General features: G+C 37.2%; 2 protein-coding genes across 3 annotated transcripts in view; both read left to right on the forward strand.

Moving 5' to 3' along the window:
* The first annotated feature begins 1,785 nt into the window (after positions 1 to 1,785).
* LOC129085183 (histone H2A.Z) lies at positions 1,786 to 4,047 on the forward strand. Its single transcript, XM_054591534.1, has 5 exons — positions 1,786 to 1,936; positions 2,375 to 2,452; positions 2,726 to 2,839; positions 3,208 to 3,337; positions 3,617 to 4,047. The coding sequence occupies exons 1-5, from the start codon at positions 1,934 to 1,936 to the stop codon at positions 3,676 to 3,678; spliced, it is 387 nt and encodes a 128-aa protein (XP_054447509.1). The 5' UTR covers positions 1,786 to 1,933; the 3' UTR covers positions 3,679 to 4,047.
* A 1,372-nt stretch (positions 4,048 to 5,419) lies between these two features.
* DNAJB14 (DnaJ heat shock protein family (Hsp40) member B14) overlaps positions 5,420 to 21,846 on the forward strand; it is a 45,166-nt gene continuing 28,739 nt past the window's right edge. Inside the window, exons 1-2 of one of the 2 annotated variants that reach the window (XM_054591689.1) lie at positions 5,420 to 5,682; positions 18,656 to 18,827. In XM_054591689.1, the coding sequence (XP_054447664.1) occupies positions 5,550 to 5,682; positions 18,656 to 18,827 (305 nt within the window). In that variant the 5' untranslated portion in view covers positions 5,420 to 5,549. The remainder of the gene's footprint in view (positions 5,683 to 18,655; positions 18,828 to 21,846) is intronic. The other variant, XM_054591690.1, reaches the window with a different exon arrangement.

Raw genomic sequence — 21,846 nt, forward strand, 5'->3', positions numbered from 1 at the left:
TGAGTGATTATTATGTGACAAATGCATGCTAGAGTGTAAAATGCATTCCTCTTCTTCAATCTTTCAACAACCACATGAAAATAGGTGTTACTATACTCTTCACAGAAAAGGAACTCAAAGCTCCAAAAGGTTATTAAGATGACAATGGAAAGAAAGCAGAGCAGAGTTTACATCTACCTGCTCCTGAGCTCATTCTCTTAACCGCTATTCAGGAAGGAAACAGTGAATTCCTTTAGTTGAAACTCATAGTAAATACAGTACTTCTCTAAACTGGAAAAGGTATTAATGTTGGCTTGTGAGTTATACATCAGGAAGCCATAGTGGAGCTCAAGTTAACTATTACATTAGGTTTCATAGTTTTTTATTGTCATTACATCAATTCAGTGGGGGAACTGATTAACCCTTGCTATTGATGACATCATAAGAATTCCTCAGTTCCAAGGGGAAGAAATAATAAGCCTTGTGTAAAAAATTGTTGAGAACTTCTTTTCTAGAATTTAGAAAATAATATACTAAATTCCTTAAAATAGAGAGGTTTTTTAATTTAATAAAAGCTTTCGAATTGAAACTCGATCCAAAGAATTTGAGTACATATTTCATAGTGTCATCACGTCGGAAATGTTTAGTGTAATACACTAACAAACACTACAAATATGATTTAAATCACTACTGTCTCCAAGCAGCTGGAGATATACACAGGTGTTAGTTGGAAGACTAAATAACTGGCATTGTGCTAGTACTGCGTGTACAGTACTATTTTTTTAAGCCCACCATTTGCAATTGATTACACGGACCATCTGTAACTGCCTGCGAATCACATTAGAAGTTAGTTACCCAACGACACACAGAACAATTGTCGTTTGTCATGTAGCAAAGTGTTTAGTATAGAAAAATTGACACAGAGTAACTTTAAGTTATCACTAAATCAACTTTAAACACCAGGCTATAGGTGCAACCCACTGCTGGGTAGTCTCCAGGAAAATCTAATTTAAGATCTGATTCAAGAAAATAATAGCGCCTCACCCTAAGCCCTCTGGGCGTAGACCAAAAGGTCTTTTATGTTCAGCGAGGTGACTTTGCTACGCGGTTTGTTCCCGTGTAATTGTCCCGCGGGGAGTTTCAAAAGTAGTGAAAGAGGAAGAAGTGGGAGCTACTACTGAAAAGGAAGTGGGGGCACAGGGTCGTGCACAGTCGGTGGCTGGGGACTCGCCTACGGCGTAGTAACGCAAAATCTCTACGGAAGAGGAGTCCGAGCTCCTTTCAGAAGACGCATTCGCGCCACCTGTCAAACCGAAGGGATACGTAGTAGGGTGAGGAGGAGGGTGCTCCGGAAGAAGGCTGTAGCCAGTCGGTCCCTGCCTCTTATGCGAGGGGGTGTGTGGGGGCGGTGAGGGCGGCACAGGAAGGAGGGAGCGCTAGACCCGGAGGCGACTTCACGTGGTCACCGGAACCCGGCTACGAGACCAGGGGGCGCTACTGCGTGCTCCTCCCCAAAGCCTCTCAGCGCCTCCTCCCAGACACGTGACCGCTAGCAGAGGGTGCCCTCGTTCCTGCAGTGTAGCTCGCTCTGTTTCTTTCCTCCCGCCGCGGTGCCCTTCTTCTCTCCAGTTCCTAAGCCCCCCGCCCTCTCCCCCCTCCCTCCTCACGTCCCAATAGCGGTTCGAGCTACGAAGTGCCCGCCCCTCCGCCTTTTTCTGCGTTTGTTCATTGGCTGAATCCTCAAGGACGCGTCTCGAGGGCGGGTGGCAGCCATTGGTGGGATGAGCAATCCGAGTTCCCGGATGAGGGAACATTCTGCAGTATAAAGGGAGCGGGGAAGGCGGGAGACAGCGCAGTTTGAATCGCGGTGCGACGGAGTAGGCGGTGGGATCTCGCTGGGTGCCTGACTAGTCCTTTCTCTGCCTTGCTTGTTTGAGCTTCAGCAGGATTCGAAATGGTAAACTTCGCAGAGGCTCTTGAAGGCTCCGCGGGTTTTTGCCAGCGGAGAAAAATCCGTTACACACGAAGATGAGGGTGAAGTGGCGACGGTTGGGAACGCGCGGAGATACGATTTGGAAGAGCGGGGGGAGGTGATTTGTCGGTGGCGAGCACAGCCGCCTCGGATCTCGCAGCGGGCGGCGACGGTTGGGTGGCGCGCGCAGCGCCGCTAGGGGCCAGCGGACAGGCGGACGGAGGCGCGCGGCCGCGACGGGCGCGCAACGGGGGGCGTGCAGGCGGGGTCGCCCTTGCGGCGCGCCGCGGGCCGAGACCCCGGCGGAGCACGGGGGCGCGCTCGCGCCCGGGCTGCGCCGCGCCGTGGTGGGGGAGGGGCGCGCCGCCCTGGTAATCTTATATTCTCCGTTTCTCCTTCCTCGCGGGCATGTGCGCGCCGTAGGCTGGCGGTAAGGCTGGGAAAGACTCCGGAAAGGCCAAGACAAAGGCGGTTTCCCGCTCGCAGAGAGCCGGCTTGCAGGTCAGTGGTGGTTCGGTGCAGTCTGGGAATCGTGACGTTTTTCTCCTCCTTTCTTGTTTATCATCGCTGTAGATGGGCGTTTCGTCTTTGCGTGGGTGATGCGGTGTCGCGACTTGTTTTGCCCATACGATAAATATCGGGGAGGGGGGCGATCACGTGTGTCGATACGGGAGAGCGTTGCTGCACCAGTGCCCTTGCCCCTTGCTTTGGCCGCGTATAATTTTTTCATCTTTGACTCTTATCTTTGTGCATTTGTTTGTGCTTAAAATGAAGTTTCCGGTGGGCCGTATTCATCGGCACCTGAAATCTAGGACGACCAGTCATGGACGTGTGGGCGCGACTGCTGCTGTGTACAGCGCAGCCATTCTGGAGTACCTCACCGCAGAGGTAAATGGGTGTACGCCTATAATCTGAAAAGGTTTGGGGAGGGGGGGTGGAGGCGGGGGTAGGTGGCGAGAGGGAAGGAGGAAAGTGATGCAAGAAAACTCCCAGGCCCTAAACGCGGCGAGAAGGCTCTGGGAACGCTAGAGGGAGCTGGTTATCATTAAAGGAACCTACTGAGCTTGAGCTGGTCTTGGAAATAAAATTGCGTGCCCCTTTTATACTTTATAGTATCTTGACATTCAGGTAGTGGAGAGGGGAGGGAGTTTATGGTATCTTGACATTCAGGTAGTGGAGGAGGGAGGTTATGGTTCTTTGGATCTAGGCCTAAACAAGAGTTGAAAAAGAGATTGATTAGCCCCCCTGCCTTCTAGGTACTTGAATTAGCAGGAAATGCATCAAAAGACTTAAAGGTAAAACGTATTACCCCTCGTCATTTGCAACTTGCTATTCGTGGAGATGAAGAATTGGACTCTCTCATCAAGGCTACAATTGCTGGTGGTGGTATGTAAATACTAAAGTTTTACTTAAATTTCTTTAGAGAAAATATTTCTTTGCTTTTTAAAAGATCCCCGTTAGTAATTTTTAACCTAAAAGAGAACACCTGAGTATTTCACTAACATACAGTATGGTTGCATAGTGAAACACGATTTGTGGGATAATGACTGTTTACTTCACATTTAAAGACATCTTCCAAGTTGAACAGTAAGCTGTCCTGGTTTAAATATAGTGTATTTTAAAATGTTTATTAAAAAGTAGAATTAATCCTTATCCCTCTCCTAGGTGTCATTCCACACATCCACAAATCTCTGATTGGGAAGAAAGGACAACAGAAGACTGTCTAAAGGATGCCGGGATTTCTTATTATCTCAGGACTCTAAATACTCTAACAGCTGTCCAGTGTTGGTGATTCCAGTGGACTGTATCTCTGTGAAAAACACAATTTTGCCTTTTTGTAATTCTATTTGAGCAAGTTGGAAGTTTAATTAGCATTCCAACCAACCAAATTTCTGCATTCGAGTCTTAACCATATTTAAGTGTTACTGTGGCTTCAAAGAAGCTATTGATTCTGAAGTAGTGGGTTTTGATTGAGTTGACTGTTTTTAAAAAACTGTTTGGATTTTAATTGTGATGCAGAAGTTATAGTAACAAACATTTGGTTTTGTACAGACATTATTTCCACTCCGGTGGATAAGCTCAATAAAGGTCATATCCCAAACGAGTTGTTTTAAATTTGCTTGACTTTAATAGAAACATCTTTCTTTTGAATAGGTATCATTCAGCAATAATAAGTTAAGCATATTCTCCAGAAGTTAAACTTAATTCTGTAGATCAATAGTTAGCAGACCCAACTGTAATTTTTTTTAATATTATGTAGTTAGCTATTAAAGATTTTAAAACTTTGGCAGGAACTGGAATGGGACAAGTTTTAAGCTATTTGTCTATCTCAGTTTGTGTCTTGGCCAAACTTGCTGTATGTGACAGTACTACACTGGTACAGTGTTGCTTTGGTGGACTTGGTGAGAGCAGGTAGGCAAGTCCTGTATCTACCACCTCCCTAGACCGAACTGTTTAATTTAGACTTGAGAATAGTGTTTTCTGTGTGCTACACAGTTTTGAAGTCTCTGAATTAAATTGTTCAATATTCACTAACATCTTTGTGGGGGGGTGGGTATTACTACATTTTATAGAAGAGATTCAGGATTTCTTGGAAGCCCCTAAGATTTGGTATTTCCAACAGGTTAACAAACGCTTGAATGAACATTGTAAATATTTTGTTACTGGGTTGAGTATTCTGACATACGGTTTCTGGCAAGTTGTTAATTTTTAATAATTTGGGTGATAATATTCCCAAGCAGTAAGGGCCCCTCAGCCCCCAACATTTCACAGTGGCAATGTTATGAAAATGGGATTAGGGAGAAAACAAAGTAGTTTACTTCTGTGATGGTAATGTATTCCCAGAAAGTTGGTTCCTTCCTTATTATTGGTCTTAAAGGGGTTAGGTTAAGGCCAGAATTGCAAGCGGTCTGCTTTGAACCTCATTGGTATGAGACAATTTATGGAATCTGGGTCAGGAAAATGGTGTGTAGCTTTAAAAAAAAACCCCAAAAAACCTAGACTTAGGGTCTAACAACGCTCTACTGTGTTCGTCAACACCTGTGAAGGAAGCACTGCCTTAGGGACTGACAGCGGGGTCGTCACCTGACCAAATCCTCCCCAGGCTATGGGGGCTGGAGGCGGGGCCTCCGATATATGGGAATTCTCTGAAAACGAGCATCCTCACCTCCGCACCGCTGCTCCAGCAGCCTGGAAGACGGGCTGCACGAGGCAGTCGGGGGACACGGCGCGGCCAATGCGGGCCGCAGCCTTAGCGGGAGTCCCACCGGCGCTGCCGGGCTGGTGTCGTCCGCCCGCCCCCTTGGGTTGATCTGCTCTGAGCTTGGCGCCGCGCAGACACCGCCGAGTGGGCTCGGGCGCCCGGGTTTGGTGGGTCTGGAGATGCGGATCCAAACGTAGCGGCCCACGAGGGGCGGGCCGTGAGGAGGCGGAGCTGCGAGCCCGCCAGTCTGTCCAGGCTGCCACCGCCTTGGTCTCTCTGCTCCTCCCGCTCGCCTCCGCACGCCCCCACCCGGGCCGGCCTCGCCTCCTCGGCGGCGGCTTCCGCCCCCTGGTAGCAGCGCTCCCAAAGGAAACGGAAGAAAGCTCAAGCCAAGCAATGGAGGGGAACAGGGATGAAGCGGAGAAATGTGTCGAGATCGCCAGGGAGGCCCTGAGCGCCGGCGACCGCGAGAAGGCCCAGCGTTTCCTGCAGAAGGCCGAGAAGCTCTACCCACTGCCCTCAGCCCGCGGTGAGGCCCTCGGTGTCCCTTCAGTCGCTGCCGGGTCCCCTCACCTCCGTGTATCCCGCCCCGCCCCCACCGTTGCCTGTCTGATGCCGGCGGGATCCTGGGTCAGGCCGACCCCTTTGCGGGCTCGTCCTCAGACGGCTGGGTACGGGCTTGGGATGGGCTGCACGAGACTCCCCCTGACCAGCCTGCCTGCGAAATGCCTGCTCTTAGCTGACAGGCAAGCCTTGTTCGTTCCCTCCCTGGTCTGTTTTTGGAGACTGACCACCTGGGAGGTTTGTCTGGTCCCAAATTAGCCTTACCGGTGTGGGCTTTATTTCTGGGTGTTCAGTTGTGCCCCCGCTATGTCCCCATCCTCACCCCCAAATAAGGCCTAGGCCCCTAGTGAAGTGAAAGGAACTGGGAACTCTAGTCGCGAAGGTACAGGTCTCAGGTTCCACCATCTCTGGGGTAAAATATTGTTCCCAGAGCAAACATTTTCGAATACCTGAGATGACATTGCTTTTCCCTGGGAGGGAGTTCCTTTAGAAAAGAGGAGCACAAATTTGGCAAGATTTATAATGATAATGAGTTTCTAAATAGCACCTGAGTTGAAAACACCATAATTATCAACAAATTAGGCGAATCTCTGAGGAACAGTCCTGGACATCTTTTAGCCGAATTCATCCTGTTCATGTCCTACCTAGGATTTAAAGGCACGCTCTCTAGGCTTTACAGTAATAATAATGGCCAACACTTATTGAACACTTAGAAAGTGGCAGATCATGTGCCTAGTGTTTTATATGAATTACTTCATTTATTCCTGAAAAAATCCAAAGTAGAGGTATGGAATTCATTTGAATGGGTTTGCCCGTATGGAAATGGACTGTCTTTTGGATGGATAGATGGATGGATTGGATGACTAAAAATATCTTAACACAAGGCTACACGGTAATTAGTAGCAGAGTCAGAACAGTATTTGAGCTTTTCTGCTCCAAAAGGCCTTGAACCACTACGCTCTATTGCCTTGCTAACAGGATACTCTTTTACTGGAGATTCAAGGTATTTCCAGGTTAAGAAGAATATTATTGATGATAAGAATGTGGGGTTTTCTGTTTTACTGTTTTCTTAATTTGTTTCTACATTGTTGAAGCCCCAGTATTCTTTGTTTTCCTTCATTACATCACTTTCAAATACTATACCAGAGAGGACAGGAAAGGGAAGTAAAAGAAGAGTTAATTATTTTTTTAAAGGTGGGAGAAAGCCCTTAAAGTTTACCAGTTTAACCATTTTTCAGTGTGCAGTTTAGTAATGTTAACCATTTTCACATTGTTATGCAGTTGATCTCCAGAATTTTTCATCTCACAGAACTGAAACTATACTGGTTAAACAACTTCCTATTTTCCCCACCCACCAGCCCCTAGCATTCACCATTCTACTTTCTCTAAAAATTTAACAACTTTAGATACCTTATTTAAGTGAAATCATATACAGCAATTACTTACTTAACATAGTCCATAGGTTCTGCAACTTTAAGCCAAACGACATATAATGCGAAATTTTTCATAGGCTAATTAATATAAACAAAAGTTAAATTCCTATGGCCTCTCATCAACCTTATAACAAAATGAGGTTGAATGAAGCAATGTTATTCGAGAACCTGTCTTTTTTAACTAGCTTCTTTCAATTAGCATGATGTCCTCAAAGTTTATCTGTGCTGTAGCATGTTGTAGGATTTCCTTTTTTAAAGCTGCACAATATTTCATTGCGTTTATATACCAAAATTTCATTATCCATCATTCATCCGTCAATAGACATGTAGATTATTTTTATGTTTTGGCTATTGCAGATAATGCTGCTATGAATATGGGTGTGCAAATATCTCCTTGTAATCTGCTTTCAGTTCTTTTCGAGATATATATTTATATCTCCAGCAGAAATAGAATTGCCGGATTATATTGATAGTACAATTTACTTTTTGGGAAGACTACTATACTGTTTTCCATAACGGTTGTACAATTTTACTACCAACAGTGTGCCAGAGTTCCGTTTTTCTTCACATCTTCACCAACACTTGTTATTTTCTCTTTGCTTGGTTTTGTTGTTGTTTGTTTTTTTGACAGTAATCATACTAACAAACGTAAGGTAATATCTCATTGCGTTTTTGTGTGTGTTTGTTTTTAATTTCCTTGTTTGCTATTTGCGTATCATTTTTGGAGAAATGTCCAAGTCCTTTGCCCATTTTTCAATTGGGTTATTTTTTTGTTTAGTTGTAGGAGTTTTTCATAAAACCTGGATATTAACCCCTTATCAGATAGGTGATTTGCATTTTTTTCCCCATTCTGTAGGTTATGTTTCACTCTGTTGATTGTGTCCTTTAATGTATAGAAATTTTTAAGTTTGATACAGTCCCATTTGTCTATTTTTTGCTTTTATTTGGCTGTTCTTTTGGTGTCACATCTAAGAAATTAGTGCCCAGAGTTAAAATTTTTTGAATCTCACTACTGTATGGACAAATGATTTCATTTAGTCACTAGTCCTAGATGGACAGTTTGAACATTAAGCAAGCAACACTTGAGACAGAATACCATGGCTTTGAAACCTATCTCCTCCACCTAATTTATAACCTATATCTTGGGCAAGTTAGAGAACCTCTCTAACCTTTAGGTTTTGCATCTGCAAAATGGGATAATAATGTACTGATTTCAGAGGGCTGTTGTGAAGAGTAAGTGAATTAATACATGGAAAGCATTCACAGTAAGCATTCAGTTATTTTGGTATTATTTTCATTTTACAAGTGTGTGGCTCAGAATTTTCAAACTTGTAGTCTGGCATTCTGTCATACAAGCAACTTGAATCAATTTACTGAAAGGATACTATAAGAAAGCACAACACAATTGTTGCTCTTAAAGACATGGACATAGGAAATCATAAGTAATATAAAGCGAAAGTAGTACAATGTGTTATAAGGCAGCAGAATGTGATTACCAAATAAAGTGATGGCATACAGTTGTGGTATAGTCAGAAAACCTTAGTTCAGATGCAGACTTTGCCTCTGGCAGCTTTGTAAACAGGGACAAGGTATTTAGCTTCTCTAAGCCTTGTTTAGTTATGTGTTAAGTGAAGATTATATCACAAGATTGATGTGAGCATTAGCTGAAATAAAGCTACGGGCAAATAGCAAGGTATATTTTACATGAAATGTTTTCAGATGTTTATTGGAATAATGTAAGAATTCAAAGGAGGGAAAAGTTGGAACATTTTTGTAAGCTCCTGGTAAAATGTTTAGTGTAGAAGGAAATTTAAGCCATTGGTTAAAATGAAATTTTACATTTTTATCCCTTAATTTCACTTAGTCTAGACTACTATCAAACTCTCCTAACTCAGAGTTTTGACTGAATGTTTCCGTGGATGTGTTTCCATATTAAGATAAGCAAAAGAAAATACTGCATTTCAACCTTCCTTATTCTTATATGTATAGTCAGTGGAAAGATATGAAACGAAATTCCAGAATTTTTGTCCACTTTACATTTTATTCTTGCCAGGTGAGAAGTCTGATTAACAAAACACTTAAAAAAATTGGCAAGAGTTTTCCTTGAGGAAAAACTCGGATCTTAAAATGAATCTAGGACATTGTTGCTTTCTCTTTGTGTTTGAGAATATTATTTTACAGTTTATTTGTTGTAGTGAACTTCTAAGTGAAATGAATTTTACAGCTTTCAAATATTTTCATACTATGAGTTTATGTTTGAAAGGATTGATACATATGTGTAGCTAGTACAGAGGAAATATATTCTAAAGAAATAATGTTAGCAGGCAGAAGTTAAATGTCATTTGTTTCTTAAACTATGTTTATTGAATTACTGATATGTGTTAGACTCATAGAAGGATACCATCTCACTGTTTTAGTACTTTACGTTGCTATTTTAATATTTTATTGTTTCATACTATTTGGGGACCAGTTTGAAATACATTTTTTCCCCCAGAGAAAAGCATTTCTATTGTTTTTAGGAATTTCATAGTAATTTGAACCAGCTGGAGGTCTTCAGCTTCTAAAAAGGCCATCTTGTGTCTGCTTTAATGAATGGATAGCCTATGTATAATTTGTAACATCTATTTGCACAATAGCAATTAGTCTTATTTTTATTTTTTCTTTCATGCGAGAAATATGAGTGTAGATTTTCCTTTCTTTTTTGTTACATTTTTTTAAAATTCAAATCTAATAAAAAATTCAGCATTCTGTCTCCTTTTGTCTCACTTAAGATGGTTAAACAAAGTTTTTAAACTCTCATTATACATCTGGAGTATTAGCCAACTTATTCCTTTTAGACAATTTTATTTTTTTCCTATTTCTGACTTAATTAAAATTTAGTGACAAATATAAATTATTCATTCAGAACAATTATTTTGATAGCATGAAGTATTATAAAATGATATCCAAATTTCAGGTAATAACCAAATGATTTCAGACATTATAGTTGAAGAAAAAATACTGAAATTTGGTTTTGAACCTTAATTTAGTAGTTGTGCAACCTTGCTTATATAATTATCTTTCTGAGCCTCAGTCTTCTCATCTGTAAAATAAGAATCTAATTATTCAACAGGTATTTACTGAATGCACACTTTTTTGTGCCAGGCACTGTTCTGAGAACTAGGGAGTCAGGGGACGAGAAGATGTCATTGGAGCTTACATTCTAGAGGAATGAAGTATGAAGTATCTGCTGGGCATCATAATGGCTCAATTCAAGTGCTTTAAGAATGTCATGTATGATTACTATGGCAAAAGTACTTGGTTAGGGCCTCGGAGCTAACAGTATAATATTTATCTCTTTTCTGTTATTTTTTTAGTTACATATTTGAGCACAAAGTGCTTTAAGTTAGGATTAATCTCCATTTGGATTCAACTGCTCATTCCATGCTTAGTCAACATGTTAGTTCTCCCTGCCTTGCTGTTATCATTCCTTGTATTGTCTATGCATATAGCTATCTCTCACTTAGATTAAAAACTCCCTTGCCATCAGGAACCATTTTAATTTTAGCCATCTTTTTATTCTCATGTTGCTTGTTTTGCCTATACTTGTGGCATTTATAAGCCTAGATTTTCCAGAGCAACCCCTGTTTATATAATTTTATTCTCTTCAATTAAGATGACTTCTTAAACAAAGGAGAATTTATAATGTGAGGCTTTGATTTTTTTAAAATGAAGCTTTTCCATAATCTGAGAAGCGTCCAAAATGTATATACAAGGTCCAGCAGAAGTAACGCCTGCTTGAGTGTGGTTGGTAGGTTAATAATATGGGTGTAATAATTTATAGTTTTAATTTGAACATTTCACCTGAAATGTTATATGATATGCTTGAGTGTGATATTGTTATGTTACAGAATTACATGCTTATATTTTGTAGTAAAAGATTTTGTAATAAAGAAGGCATTACTTGTTCCAGACTCTATGTAAAGATTGTCACAGTAGCAAAAATTTGACAAGAGTATACCGTTAAACATCCATCAGTGGAAATTTATTAAATAAGTTTCATTGCATTCATGTACTGTGTACCTGTTAAAAAAGATGATGCATCAGTAATTTTCCATCCATTGACCTCCTCACTTTGCTCATTGCCTATAAATCCCCAGCTGTCTTTGTTGAATTCCAAGTTGAGCCTCATCTCTCTCTCTCCATTTACAACAGTCCCAAATAAGGTCTTAAAGAAAAAAAAAAAGATATTGTGAACCTATATTTATTGCTGTAAAATGATATACACAATGTGTTATGAATTAAATAAAGACAGGCTACAAACATATTGTAGACTATCCTAATTTTGTTTGAAAATATCTAAAGAGCTAGACCACTAGCTAACTAGAGTAGCTATAGTTAAATATACCGTAATGAGTGTGTGATTTTTTTTCTTGTGTGGGAGTTACCTGCCCTTTTTTTTTTTTTTTTACTGTTAGTTACTTTTTAATGAGGTGAGCAACATTAATTTTGTAATCATAAAAGTAAAAGTTATTGTGGATTTGTGAAGAGAGAAAAAAATCTTTTTCAAATCGTGTTCTTTAGGCTCTGCTAATGATGGACATTATATATAATAGGTGTGTTGGCAGAAGCTTAATAAAAACAGACCTTGTTTCTTCATTTCTGGATTATCCACATAAACATTTTTAATATTGTATTTCCCATATTTTGCCATGTATAATGTGCACTTTTTTGCCCAAATTTTTTAGGGAAAAATAAGGGTGTGCATTAGACACGGATAGTACTAATTCCATATCTATATAAATGTTTTTAATTCTTATATTTATGCTTGTGTGTTAAAAGTGTAACTCTAGAAAGCAATAATGATATCCATATGGAAAATACAAATATCATTACATATCCTGGAATACAATAATTGGTTTCATTTCTAAATATAAATAAATATAAAATTGAATTAAAAAATTAAAAGATTTTTTTCCTGAAAGTATGGGCCAAAAACTTGGGTGCGCAAAATATGGTATTTTTTACTGGTTCTTAATATGCAGCATATTGAAACGCAGACTACATTAAAACACTAGGCAAAGCAGTATGTCCGGAAAGTGAATGCCTAAAATAAGGCTGGATAGTTTAAAAACCAAAACTAAGTGTAATCTGGTTCATAATTATTGTATCTGCCTGACTAATGTTTGTAATACTGTACATTATTGTAAATGAGAGCTCATGTGATAGCTAAGATTTTTAATAAATCAGGAAAATCTGTTGTGCTCTGAATACGAGCAGTACTTGAACTGAATCATACTGCCTTCTCAGGCATTGGTTCCAGTGATTACTAATACAGAAAATCTCAGGATTCCATTTGTAAGATGATAAATCTGGATATTGAAGCCCAGAGCTAATGGAACCTGTGCAAATTTTAACTCTTTGGAACCAGTGTTTGGTGTGAGGTCATGTACACACATAGTCATTGGTAAACAGGACCCTTATATATGAAATTTTAGAAAAATTTTCAGTATCCTAATAACTGATAAAATCTAAAACAACTATATAATATTGTGCTTTAGCACAATATTTAGCATGGAGCCATTAACATGGAAGATACCCAGGAAAACACGGGGAGAACATGTTTGTGCTAAGAACAAAAGGAAATCATCAGATAACTTCTAAACTAGCATGCATGGGGACATTGTGGCCACCTGTAAATACTAAACATAGGTAACCATTTTCATATCTGGCTCTTCAATTTTTAAAAATAATTTTATTACTTAGCTAGAATATTCCCATAAAGAGACATTTCCTCTTCACCCATCTTAGGGTTACACAGTGGTGCAATTCACATAGGAAAGGCTGAATAAGCTCTTGATTGCTTTGATCAGTTTTCAAGAAAAGGAGTTGGTTCCTTTCTCCAAAAGCAGTGGGATCCCCTATTAGGTTAGTCCCTGAGTCCTGTAGACACCTTCCTCTTTGGTATAACATTGTTTCAAGCTCCTCTTATACATTTCCTGTACTAGACCTGGAATCAAGCATATTTCCAATAAGAGCCAGAGTTTCTTTTAGTAGAAAATAGTGTTTCAGCATCATGGTCTGGTGTAAGGATGATGTGAATACTAGACTATTCATTGTTTCTGGGCCTTTTCGGTGTACAGAAATTCCATAGTGGTAATTGTTTCTCAAGTCCATAGGAAGCCACAGATATGTCATGATTATTTATTTGCTTTATGCTACATCATATACATAAAAGTTTCAGAGTAATATTACTAGCACTACCCACTAACATAATTACTGAAAACAGTTCGATTGTCTTTGCATATACTCTCCATTTCTCTCCCCATTTTAATATTTTTTAAAGTTTTGAAATAATTTCAGACTTAAAGTCACAGAATAGTGCAGACTTCCCTTGTACAATTTCTCAGGCTTCCTTCTGGATAAAATGTTGCCACGTTTGCTTTATCATGCCCTTCTCTCCCTCTCCTTATCCATGTACCTAGCGCCCGGCGCCCCCTGCCACCAAGCATACACACAATATGTTCTTACTATATTTTTTCCTGAACTAGTTAAGAGTAAGTTGTAGGCATGATGTCCTGTTACTCTTAAATAATTCAGTGTATATTCTAATACAAGGCCATTCTTTTAACATAACCACAATATAACCATCAAATTCATGAAATTAATGCATATACCTGTTTCAAGTTCCACCAGTTTTTCCAATTATATCTTTGATAGCAAAAAGGACACAAGTTGCATTTATGGACATGTATTATTCTCCAGATACAGCTTTTCTCTTCTTTGGCATTTTTGATAAATACAGGCCACTCATTTTATGCAGTTTCCTTCAATTTGAGTTTGACGTTTCCACATAGAAAATTTGAACAGAAATACCATAGAAGTGATGTTTTCTTAGTGTAATGTATTAGGATACACATTATGTTGATTTTGGTCCTTATTTGTGAGGTTAACTTTGATCACTTGATTAAGTTGGTGATGCCAGGATTCTCCACTCAAAACTTATTTTTCACCCTATAATTAATAAATAATTTGTGGGGAAATACTTTGAGATTATGTAAATATTCTGTTCCATAGCATTCTTAAACACACTCCTCTTAGCATGCATTGATGTTTCTTTTCTGGGTAAATTTCTGCTGGTTGTCAAATGGTGATTTTCTAATACCATTATTCTACAATTTATTGGTTGGCATTCAGCTTATTTAATGTATTAGTATGGACTTACGGATTCCTATTTAATTCATTACTATCATTAATTTTGATGTTCAGATTTAGTCAGTAGGAGCCCTCTATCTTTTTGACATGTCCTTGTCATTTTTCACACATCTCTACCGTATGGCACAAAAATTTTTTCAGGCCCACTTATTTTCTACCATGGAAATCAGTTGTTCCTCTAAGGAGCGCTGATCCTTTTTAGTGGACAGTCGTACTTGGAAACAGATATAAGCATTAGATAAACTCACTGTAGCAGGGATGTCATTGCCTCTAGGTTTCTTCAGGAGACAGAGCTAGGAAAAAATATGTATGTATGTCTGTGCATGTGTATGTGTATTTGTGTGTTATATGTGTTTGTATGTGGGACTTTACCGATGAATAATAATTTAATCTTTATTCATTTTGATATCTGTATGAGACTCACAAACCTCTCTTTGTAGTCTGCCACAGAGTTCATTCTAGTCTTGTACATTTTCATACTTATAATTCCATTCTCTGACAGTAAAAAACATTGCTCCTATTATCTTCAGTTTACTTATTCAGTTTCCCCTGTGTATGATGATTTGCTTCCTTGACCCCATTAGTGCAGGCCCTATCAGACTCAGCCTTGTTTTTGGCTATGACTGCGTTCTTGGTCCCAATAAGCTTCCAGGCCTAAGCTGCCAAAAGATAGAGAAGTGAAGGGAAGAGAAGGCCAATATTTTCTTTTCAAGTAAAAAGGGAGACTGAGTAAGCCCACCACTTAAAAAATATTTTAGTCTATATACAGTGTCAGATCATTCTGCATACTATGTACTCTCTCTTTTAATCATCGTTTAGCCTAATCTCTGTAGGTCACTATACATTTAATCCTCCCCATCAGTCCGTATATATATCTAATTACTTTGGATTCCTGAAGCTTGTTGTCTAACAGATTTCTAGGAAAGCCATTTGGGAACTATGCTCAGTATGTTCTGGAATGTTGGAAACAATTTATCTGTGATCTTAATGCTTAAAGTTAGGTGGATATAAAATTGTTGGCTCCAATTTTCTTTCTTTGACTGTCTAAGTATATGATTCCACTGTTTTGTGCAAGTATCTACTATTGATGAGGAAAGTCTCATGACAATCTATTTTTCTTTCCCTTATAAGTCATTTGATCTTTTAATATAGAAGCCCAGTTAATTAATTTTATTAGCATATAGTTTGGTATTCATTAATCTGGGTCAGTACTCCTACATATGTGATTTGCCTTTTCATTATAAGGCTTCAGAGGTTTCTGTTTTTATAGCAGAAGCATTTTCTCCAATTATTGTTATATATGGTTTCCCCCTTCCCCTATTAGGACTCCTAGTGTATGTATGTTGGATCATCTTTAACTATCTTTAATATTTGCCATTTTCTTTCTAATTTTTTGTTTTACTCATTAAAAAAATTTTACTTTTTATATATTGTCTTTGATTTACACAACATCTATTGTGTTTGCTAACTCCTTGTTTCTTCTAATTTAGTCATTTTTAATTATTTTTTATTTCTTATAGATAGGTACTTTTGAGGGTTGTCCTAATTCTAATTTGTTATTACTTTATATTATGTGTAATTTCTTAAAATTTTTTCAGTTTGGCTTGAAGTAATAGGTTATATTGTTTACCTGTTTTGTCATCAAGGCTTTGTGGTGTGCTTTCATTGTCTTTAGAGATTTATTTTATTCTTATTCTCTTTTTTTCTTATAACTTTGTATCAAATTTTATATATATAAATTTGCCAGTGACACTGCTAGGATTTTATATATATAACAGCTTTATTGAGATACTTCACATACCATACAATTACTTCACTTAAAGTATACCAGTCAGTGGTTTTAATATATTTACAGAGTTGTGCAACCATTACAGCAATCACTTTTCAAACATGTTTTTCACCTCAAAAGAAAACCCCATACTCATTGCCAGTCACTCCTTATTTCTCCCTAATTCTATCCTTCCCTTCCCAGAAGCCGTTGGCAACAACTATCTACTTTCTGTCTCTGTAGATTTGCCTGTTCTGTACATTTCTTATAAATGGAATCATGCAATATGGTCTTTAGTGACAAACTTCGCTTATTGTGTTTTCAGGGTTCATCCACATGGTAGCATATATCAGTAGTTCATTTGTTTCCAATGTTGAATAATATTCCATTGTCCGGGCATATCACATTGTATTTATGTATTCATCAGTTGATGGATGTTTGGATTATTTCCATTTTTTTTCTATTATCAACAACTCTGTTATGAACATTTGTGAATCAGTTTTTGTGTAGATGTACGTTTTCATTTCTCTTGTGTACATACCCAGGGATAGGATTGTTGGGTCAAATTGTAACTATATGTTTAATCTTTTAAGGAACAATGAAATTATTTTTCAAAGTGGCCACATATTTTACATTCCCACCAACAGTGTTTTAGGGGTCCAGTTTCTTCACATCCTTGTCAACACTTGTTATTGTCCATATTTTTTATTACAGTCGCCCAACTGGGTGTGAAGTGGTACTTTGTTGTAGTTTTAATTTTCATTTGCCTAATGGCTGTTGATATTGAGCAACTTTTCACGTACTTATTGACCATTTATATATCTGTTTTGAAGAATGCCCACATCCTCTGCACATTTTTATATTTTTCTTGGCTTTATTATCGAATTGTAAAAATTCTTTTTGTATCTTGTATGTATGTAGCTTTTTCAGATATATGATTTTATAAATATTTTCTCCCAGTCTGTGGATTGTCTTATTTACTTTATTGATAATATTCTTTGAAGGGCAAAATTTTTTTTTTATTTGATGTCCAGTTTCTTTGTTTTTTCTTTTGTCACTTGTACTTTTGTTATATTGAAGAATGTTTTGCCTAAATCAAAGTCACAAAGATTTATTCTGGTATTTTCCTCTAAGAGTTTTATAGTTTCAGCTCTTACATTTAGGTGTGAGATCTATTTTGAGCTACTTTTTGTGTATGGTATAAAGTAAAGGTCCAAATTCATTCTTTTGCATGTGGATGTCCAGTTATTTCAGTACAAATTATTGACCAACAAGTTCTGGTATATACTATGTTCATTTTTATTTAATTCTGTTTTCTTATTTCTGTTATGATTATTACTTGGATACATGAGTTGTCTAATTTCTTTTCCTAATCCATTTGTGATCTTTCTAGTTACATTTCGTAATTGCTTCCTCACTTAAATGCATTGCTCTCATAGATTGTGGTATATATGGTACTGATTCTTTGAGATTTAAAGAAAGTAACATTATAATCTAGCCGTAATGTAGTCAATTTTCATTCCTTATGTACCTATAAAGAATGAATATTCACCAGTTGTATATAATATTATGCCTCTTAGATCAAGCTTGATAAATTAGATATTTATATTATTTGTATCCTCAGTGATTTTTTTCTTAATCTACTCAATGTCATTTATTGATTGAAATGTGTTAAAATCTTCTATCACTGTGGTTACTTTACCTGTTTCTTTTTCCCTTTTAGTCCTGTTGATTATTTTTATATATATAGCTTTCACTTATAATGGGAAGTTGCAAGCATTCACAGGAGAGAGAATAGTAAAATCAATCCCTGTCAACCTTACAATCTTATTTTATATATTTTCTTTAACCCCCTCTATTTGCCCCATCAGTATTTAAATCAAATTCTATACATAAATATTACTGTTTTATAGACTTAATGTTTAGATTTACTTATACATTTATTATAATATTTGCTCACCATTCCCTTTTACAGTCTGTCTAGAAGCGTTTTCTTTCTATATATATTTGTAATATATGTAGTATCCTCTGGAAATCTTAGTAGTGAATTTTCTGGTTTTGTTTGAAATTGTTTCTACTCTTGTGCATATTCTAGAAAATTAGTGCTGAACTTAAGGTGATAGTTATTGTCCCTGAGCATTTTGAAGATGTTATTCAAGTATCTTTTAGCTGCCTTTGTTGAGAAAGAAATAGGAAATTTAATTTTGTTTCTTTGTAGATAATCTTATTGTCTACCTTTTCTTTGGTATTCTGCAGTTTTACCATGATATGACAAATAAAAATGTTTCATAAATAATTGAATTATAGCAATTTTGAGTTATTAGCTTTAAATTTCTTAATATTCTACTTCCAAATGGTGATTGGTGGTCTGTAAACAGTTAAGTACACAAGGGAATGCTTGGTATTTAAAAAGATCCTATGGTGAATCTTTATGGAGTACCTAATTCTTAATTTGTCACCTTTTTAACTTTCTTTTCAAGATCATGTATATGTACCTTGATATAAACAGATATAGTATGCTTTCTTTCTGTATCTTTCTATAGCACTGTTGGAAATAATTATGAAAAATGGAAGCACGGCTGGAAATAGTCCTCATTGCCGAAAACCGCCAAGTAATGCTGATCAAAGCGAGCCTAACTGCACAAAGGACAGCACATCGGGTAGTGGTGATGGTGGAAAAGGCTACACCAAAGACCAAGTAGATGGAGTTCTCAGGTAGGAATAAATATTATTTATATCTCAACTACAATTGCTAATATAATTTTTAAATGTATAGCACCTAAAAGAAGTGTTTGAATTATAATTCAGTAGAGGAACAGACATTAAGGAATTGAACTCCAGCTGTGTTATGTTTTATATTCTTTATAAAATCAGACTGTAAAATACTCTCTCTCTGGAAGGTTTCATTTATTTTTTTTTTCTCGAGTACTTCTGAATGGTTATTTTAGAGGAAAATTATTTCAATTTTTGACATAGTGCAGTATTTAGATAAAATATTGAAAGAGAATAGAATTTTTCTGTCATATATACGAGGTCTATCCAGAAGGTACCCAGCCATGTAATATGAAAAAGAGACATTTTTTTGAGGAAGATAAAAGATAAAAAAAAATTGTACGTAGGACAATGACACCTCAGTCCCCTTCAAAATAGGCACCTTGGGACCTCACACATTCTGCAAGGTGCCATGAGCTGTCCTGTGGTATTTCCCTGAATCTCATCAACGGTCTGAAATCTGCTACCTTTCAAATTTAGTGATTTTAGTTTTGGGAAAAGCCAGAAGTAACAGGGTGCCAAATATGGGCTGTAGGGGGCTGAGTCACCTGGAGGATTTGAGATTTCCCTAAAAACTCTGCACGAGATGTGATGCATGAGTGGATGCATTGTTGTGATGAAGCTGCCAATCACCATTTGCCCATAGCTGTGGCCTTCTGAATCATCTGAATAGTTTCTGCAGAGGAATCTTCAAGCTTAATGCAAAATTTGATGCAGATTTGTTGTTCTACTCACTCAGTCATTTTGAATACAACGGCCACACAGCATACATGCTCACTAAGCAGTGTCGACTGCCTCCACTGACTAGTACAGTGAAGTCATCACTGTTCATGCATGCGAATTACAGTGCACTCACCTTGGTTGCCGGGTTACATCGGTGTCACACAAACCATTCTCATTATATTAACAATGGCTAGACTTTTTCTGGACAGACCTCATTATACATGAAAGCAGGAGAATTCTATATGAGAGAAAAATTGAGGGCAACAGTAACAGCATTTTCAATTTCCTACTTAAATTAATGAAGGATAGCTTTTTTTCTATTTATATTCATTACTGTGTATATAGATAGCTAATACCAAAATGTTCCCTTTTATTAATTTTTTAAAAATTTTTATTGACTTTATAGGGGCAACATTGGTTAATAAAATTATATAGGTTTCAGGCGTACAATTCTATAACATGTCATCTGCATATTGTATTGTGCATTTATTGCCCAAAGTCAAGTCTTCTCTAATCATTTATTTCCCTTTTACTTCTTCCTACCCATCTTTCCCTCTGGTAATCAATCACCATACTGTTGTCAGTGGCTGTGAGTTTCTTTTCCTTGCTTAATCCATTCACCTTTTTACCCAACACCTTTTTTTTTTTTTTTTTTTTTTTTACTCTGACTGTTCTGTTTCAGTGTTTTAGTTTTACCTTATGATTTACTTCCACTTAAAGCAGAAGAATTAGGTAGAGTTGAAAACTTATGAGCTGGGTTTTAAGGATTTGACTTTACTAATTTTATGATAAAGAAAAAATTTTCTGGAAATAAGATGAACCTCTGTGTATGAAACACTAGAAAAAATACTGTTGTTTCCTGCTATAATTTTAGGAAGCTGAATTGATGTATTAATGTTGCTCTCTAGGGAAACGTTTCCCTTCATCTAGGGATGAAGGACTCTGAACAGTGATTAATTGGATAATTCACACAATAAAATGAATTATATTACAGTGAACTAGCTCAAGTGTAGAGTAAGTAAAACCAGATATTTAGATTGTCTTTCTCTTTTGCCTTTTCTTATTTTTTTCTCACCCCTTTTTCTCCATTCTTGCTTTTTAGTTCATTCTTTTTTACTCACCATAATTTGAAATTAAAGTCATTTAAAATCAAATAGCAATTATTTATACTTTGCTTTTTTTCCTATATGTGTTGATGCTAAAGGTTAATTTAAAAGGTTTCCTGATGATTGTAAAACCATGGTAAAGGATGTTTGATTAGCATGAATGTTAGTGAAGTACTTTCAGAATATAAATAATGTTGCTAAACACTTTTAAAATGGTGGTATTATGTAAGAGATGGTTGAATAAGTGAAATACGTGAATAAATGAGGCTTCTGAATTGTTTAAGAAAAAGCTTTAATTAAACTGTGTTGAAATACATTCCGGGAAACCACATGTAACTGAAAATATTGTATTTTCTTGTAGAAATTACTTTTTAGGGGAGAACATATTCCCAGTGAAAGACCTAAATAAAGTTAATTGTATACCTGTGATTTTCATTTAGAATCATTGTGATTTTTTTTTAGAAAGACTGTAGAATCACTGATATATTTGAAAATATTTAAAAATATAGTCAAAACTTTTGAAAAACAGGAATACTCTAAATCTGGTGTTATTATTTTTAAATTTTTCCTTAATTTCCTCTACTCTAACTTTGAAAGGAAGAGAGAAATAACTCAAAGTATGGTAGAAATGAGGTAGGGAAAGCAGTGCTTCATTTTTCTCTCTCTTTTTTAGTATTTAGGGGACATTTTAAGAGAGAGAGATGAAGGTGGGTGCAGATACACTTTGTATGTGGTAGAGTTGGCCTGGTGGAGACATAAAATGTTGAGGAGTTTTCTTTCAGTTGCCTTCTATATTTTCTGTGAAATTGGTGATAAGATTATCCTTTGAGAGTTATAAGGAAAGAGATGAGATTGAAAGCTTGAGGAGAGTGGTGAAAGTATGAAATATTTGCAGAGGAGAAAAACAAAGGGAATGGAAGGATTGCAGGTTAGCATTCAGGACCCAGCCATGATTGAGACCATAAATTCTTACCAGGTAAAACTATCAGTTTAGTAGTATACCCATATTAGAGAATGCTTTTCTGGTCAGTAATTTTATGATACATTTTTTATTAAATAAGTGTAGTTTTCTTTTTCCTCTGGGGACAATTGGGATATTCTTTAATAGAATCCCTAACTTACTCAAAATACTT

Source organism: Pteronotus mesoamericanus, unplaced genomic scaffold, assembly GCF_021234165.1.
Source record: "Pteronotus mesoamericanus isolate MK-2021 breed Mesoamerican mustached bat unplaced genomic scaffold, CSHL_Meso_final scaffold_232, whole genome shotgun sequence".
In the NCBI taxonomy this organism is placed as follows: domain Eukaryota; kingdom Metazoa; phylum Chordata; class Mammalia; order Chiroptera; family Mormoopidae; genus Pteronotus; species Pteronotus mesoamericanus.

What these genes read in the sequence shown, in the direction of transcription:
- LOC129085183 (XM_054591534.1), top strand. An exon ending in TGGAGTACCTCACCGCAGAG is followed by an intron (nt 2,840 to 3,207) that starts GTAAATGGGTGT and finishes CCTGCCTTCTAG; the next exon opens with GTACTTGAATTAGCAGGAAA. An exon ending in GGCTACAATTGCTGGTGGTG is followed by an intron (nt 3,338 to 3,616) that starts GTATGTAAATAC and finishes TCCCTCTCCTAG; the next exon opens with GTGTCATTCCACACATCCAC.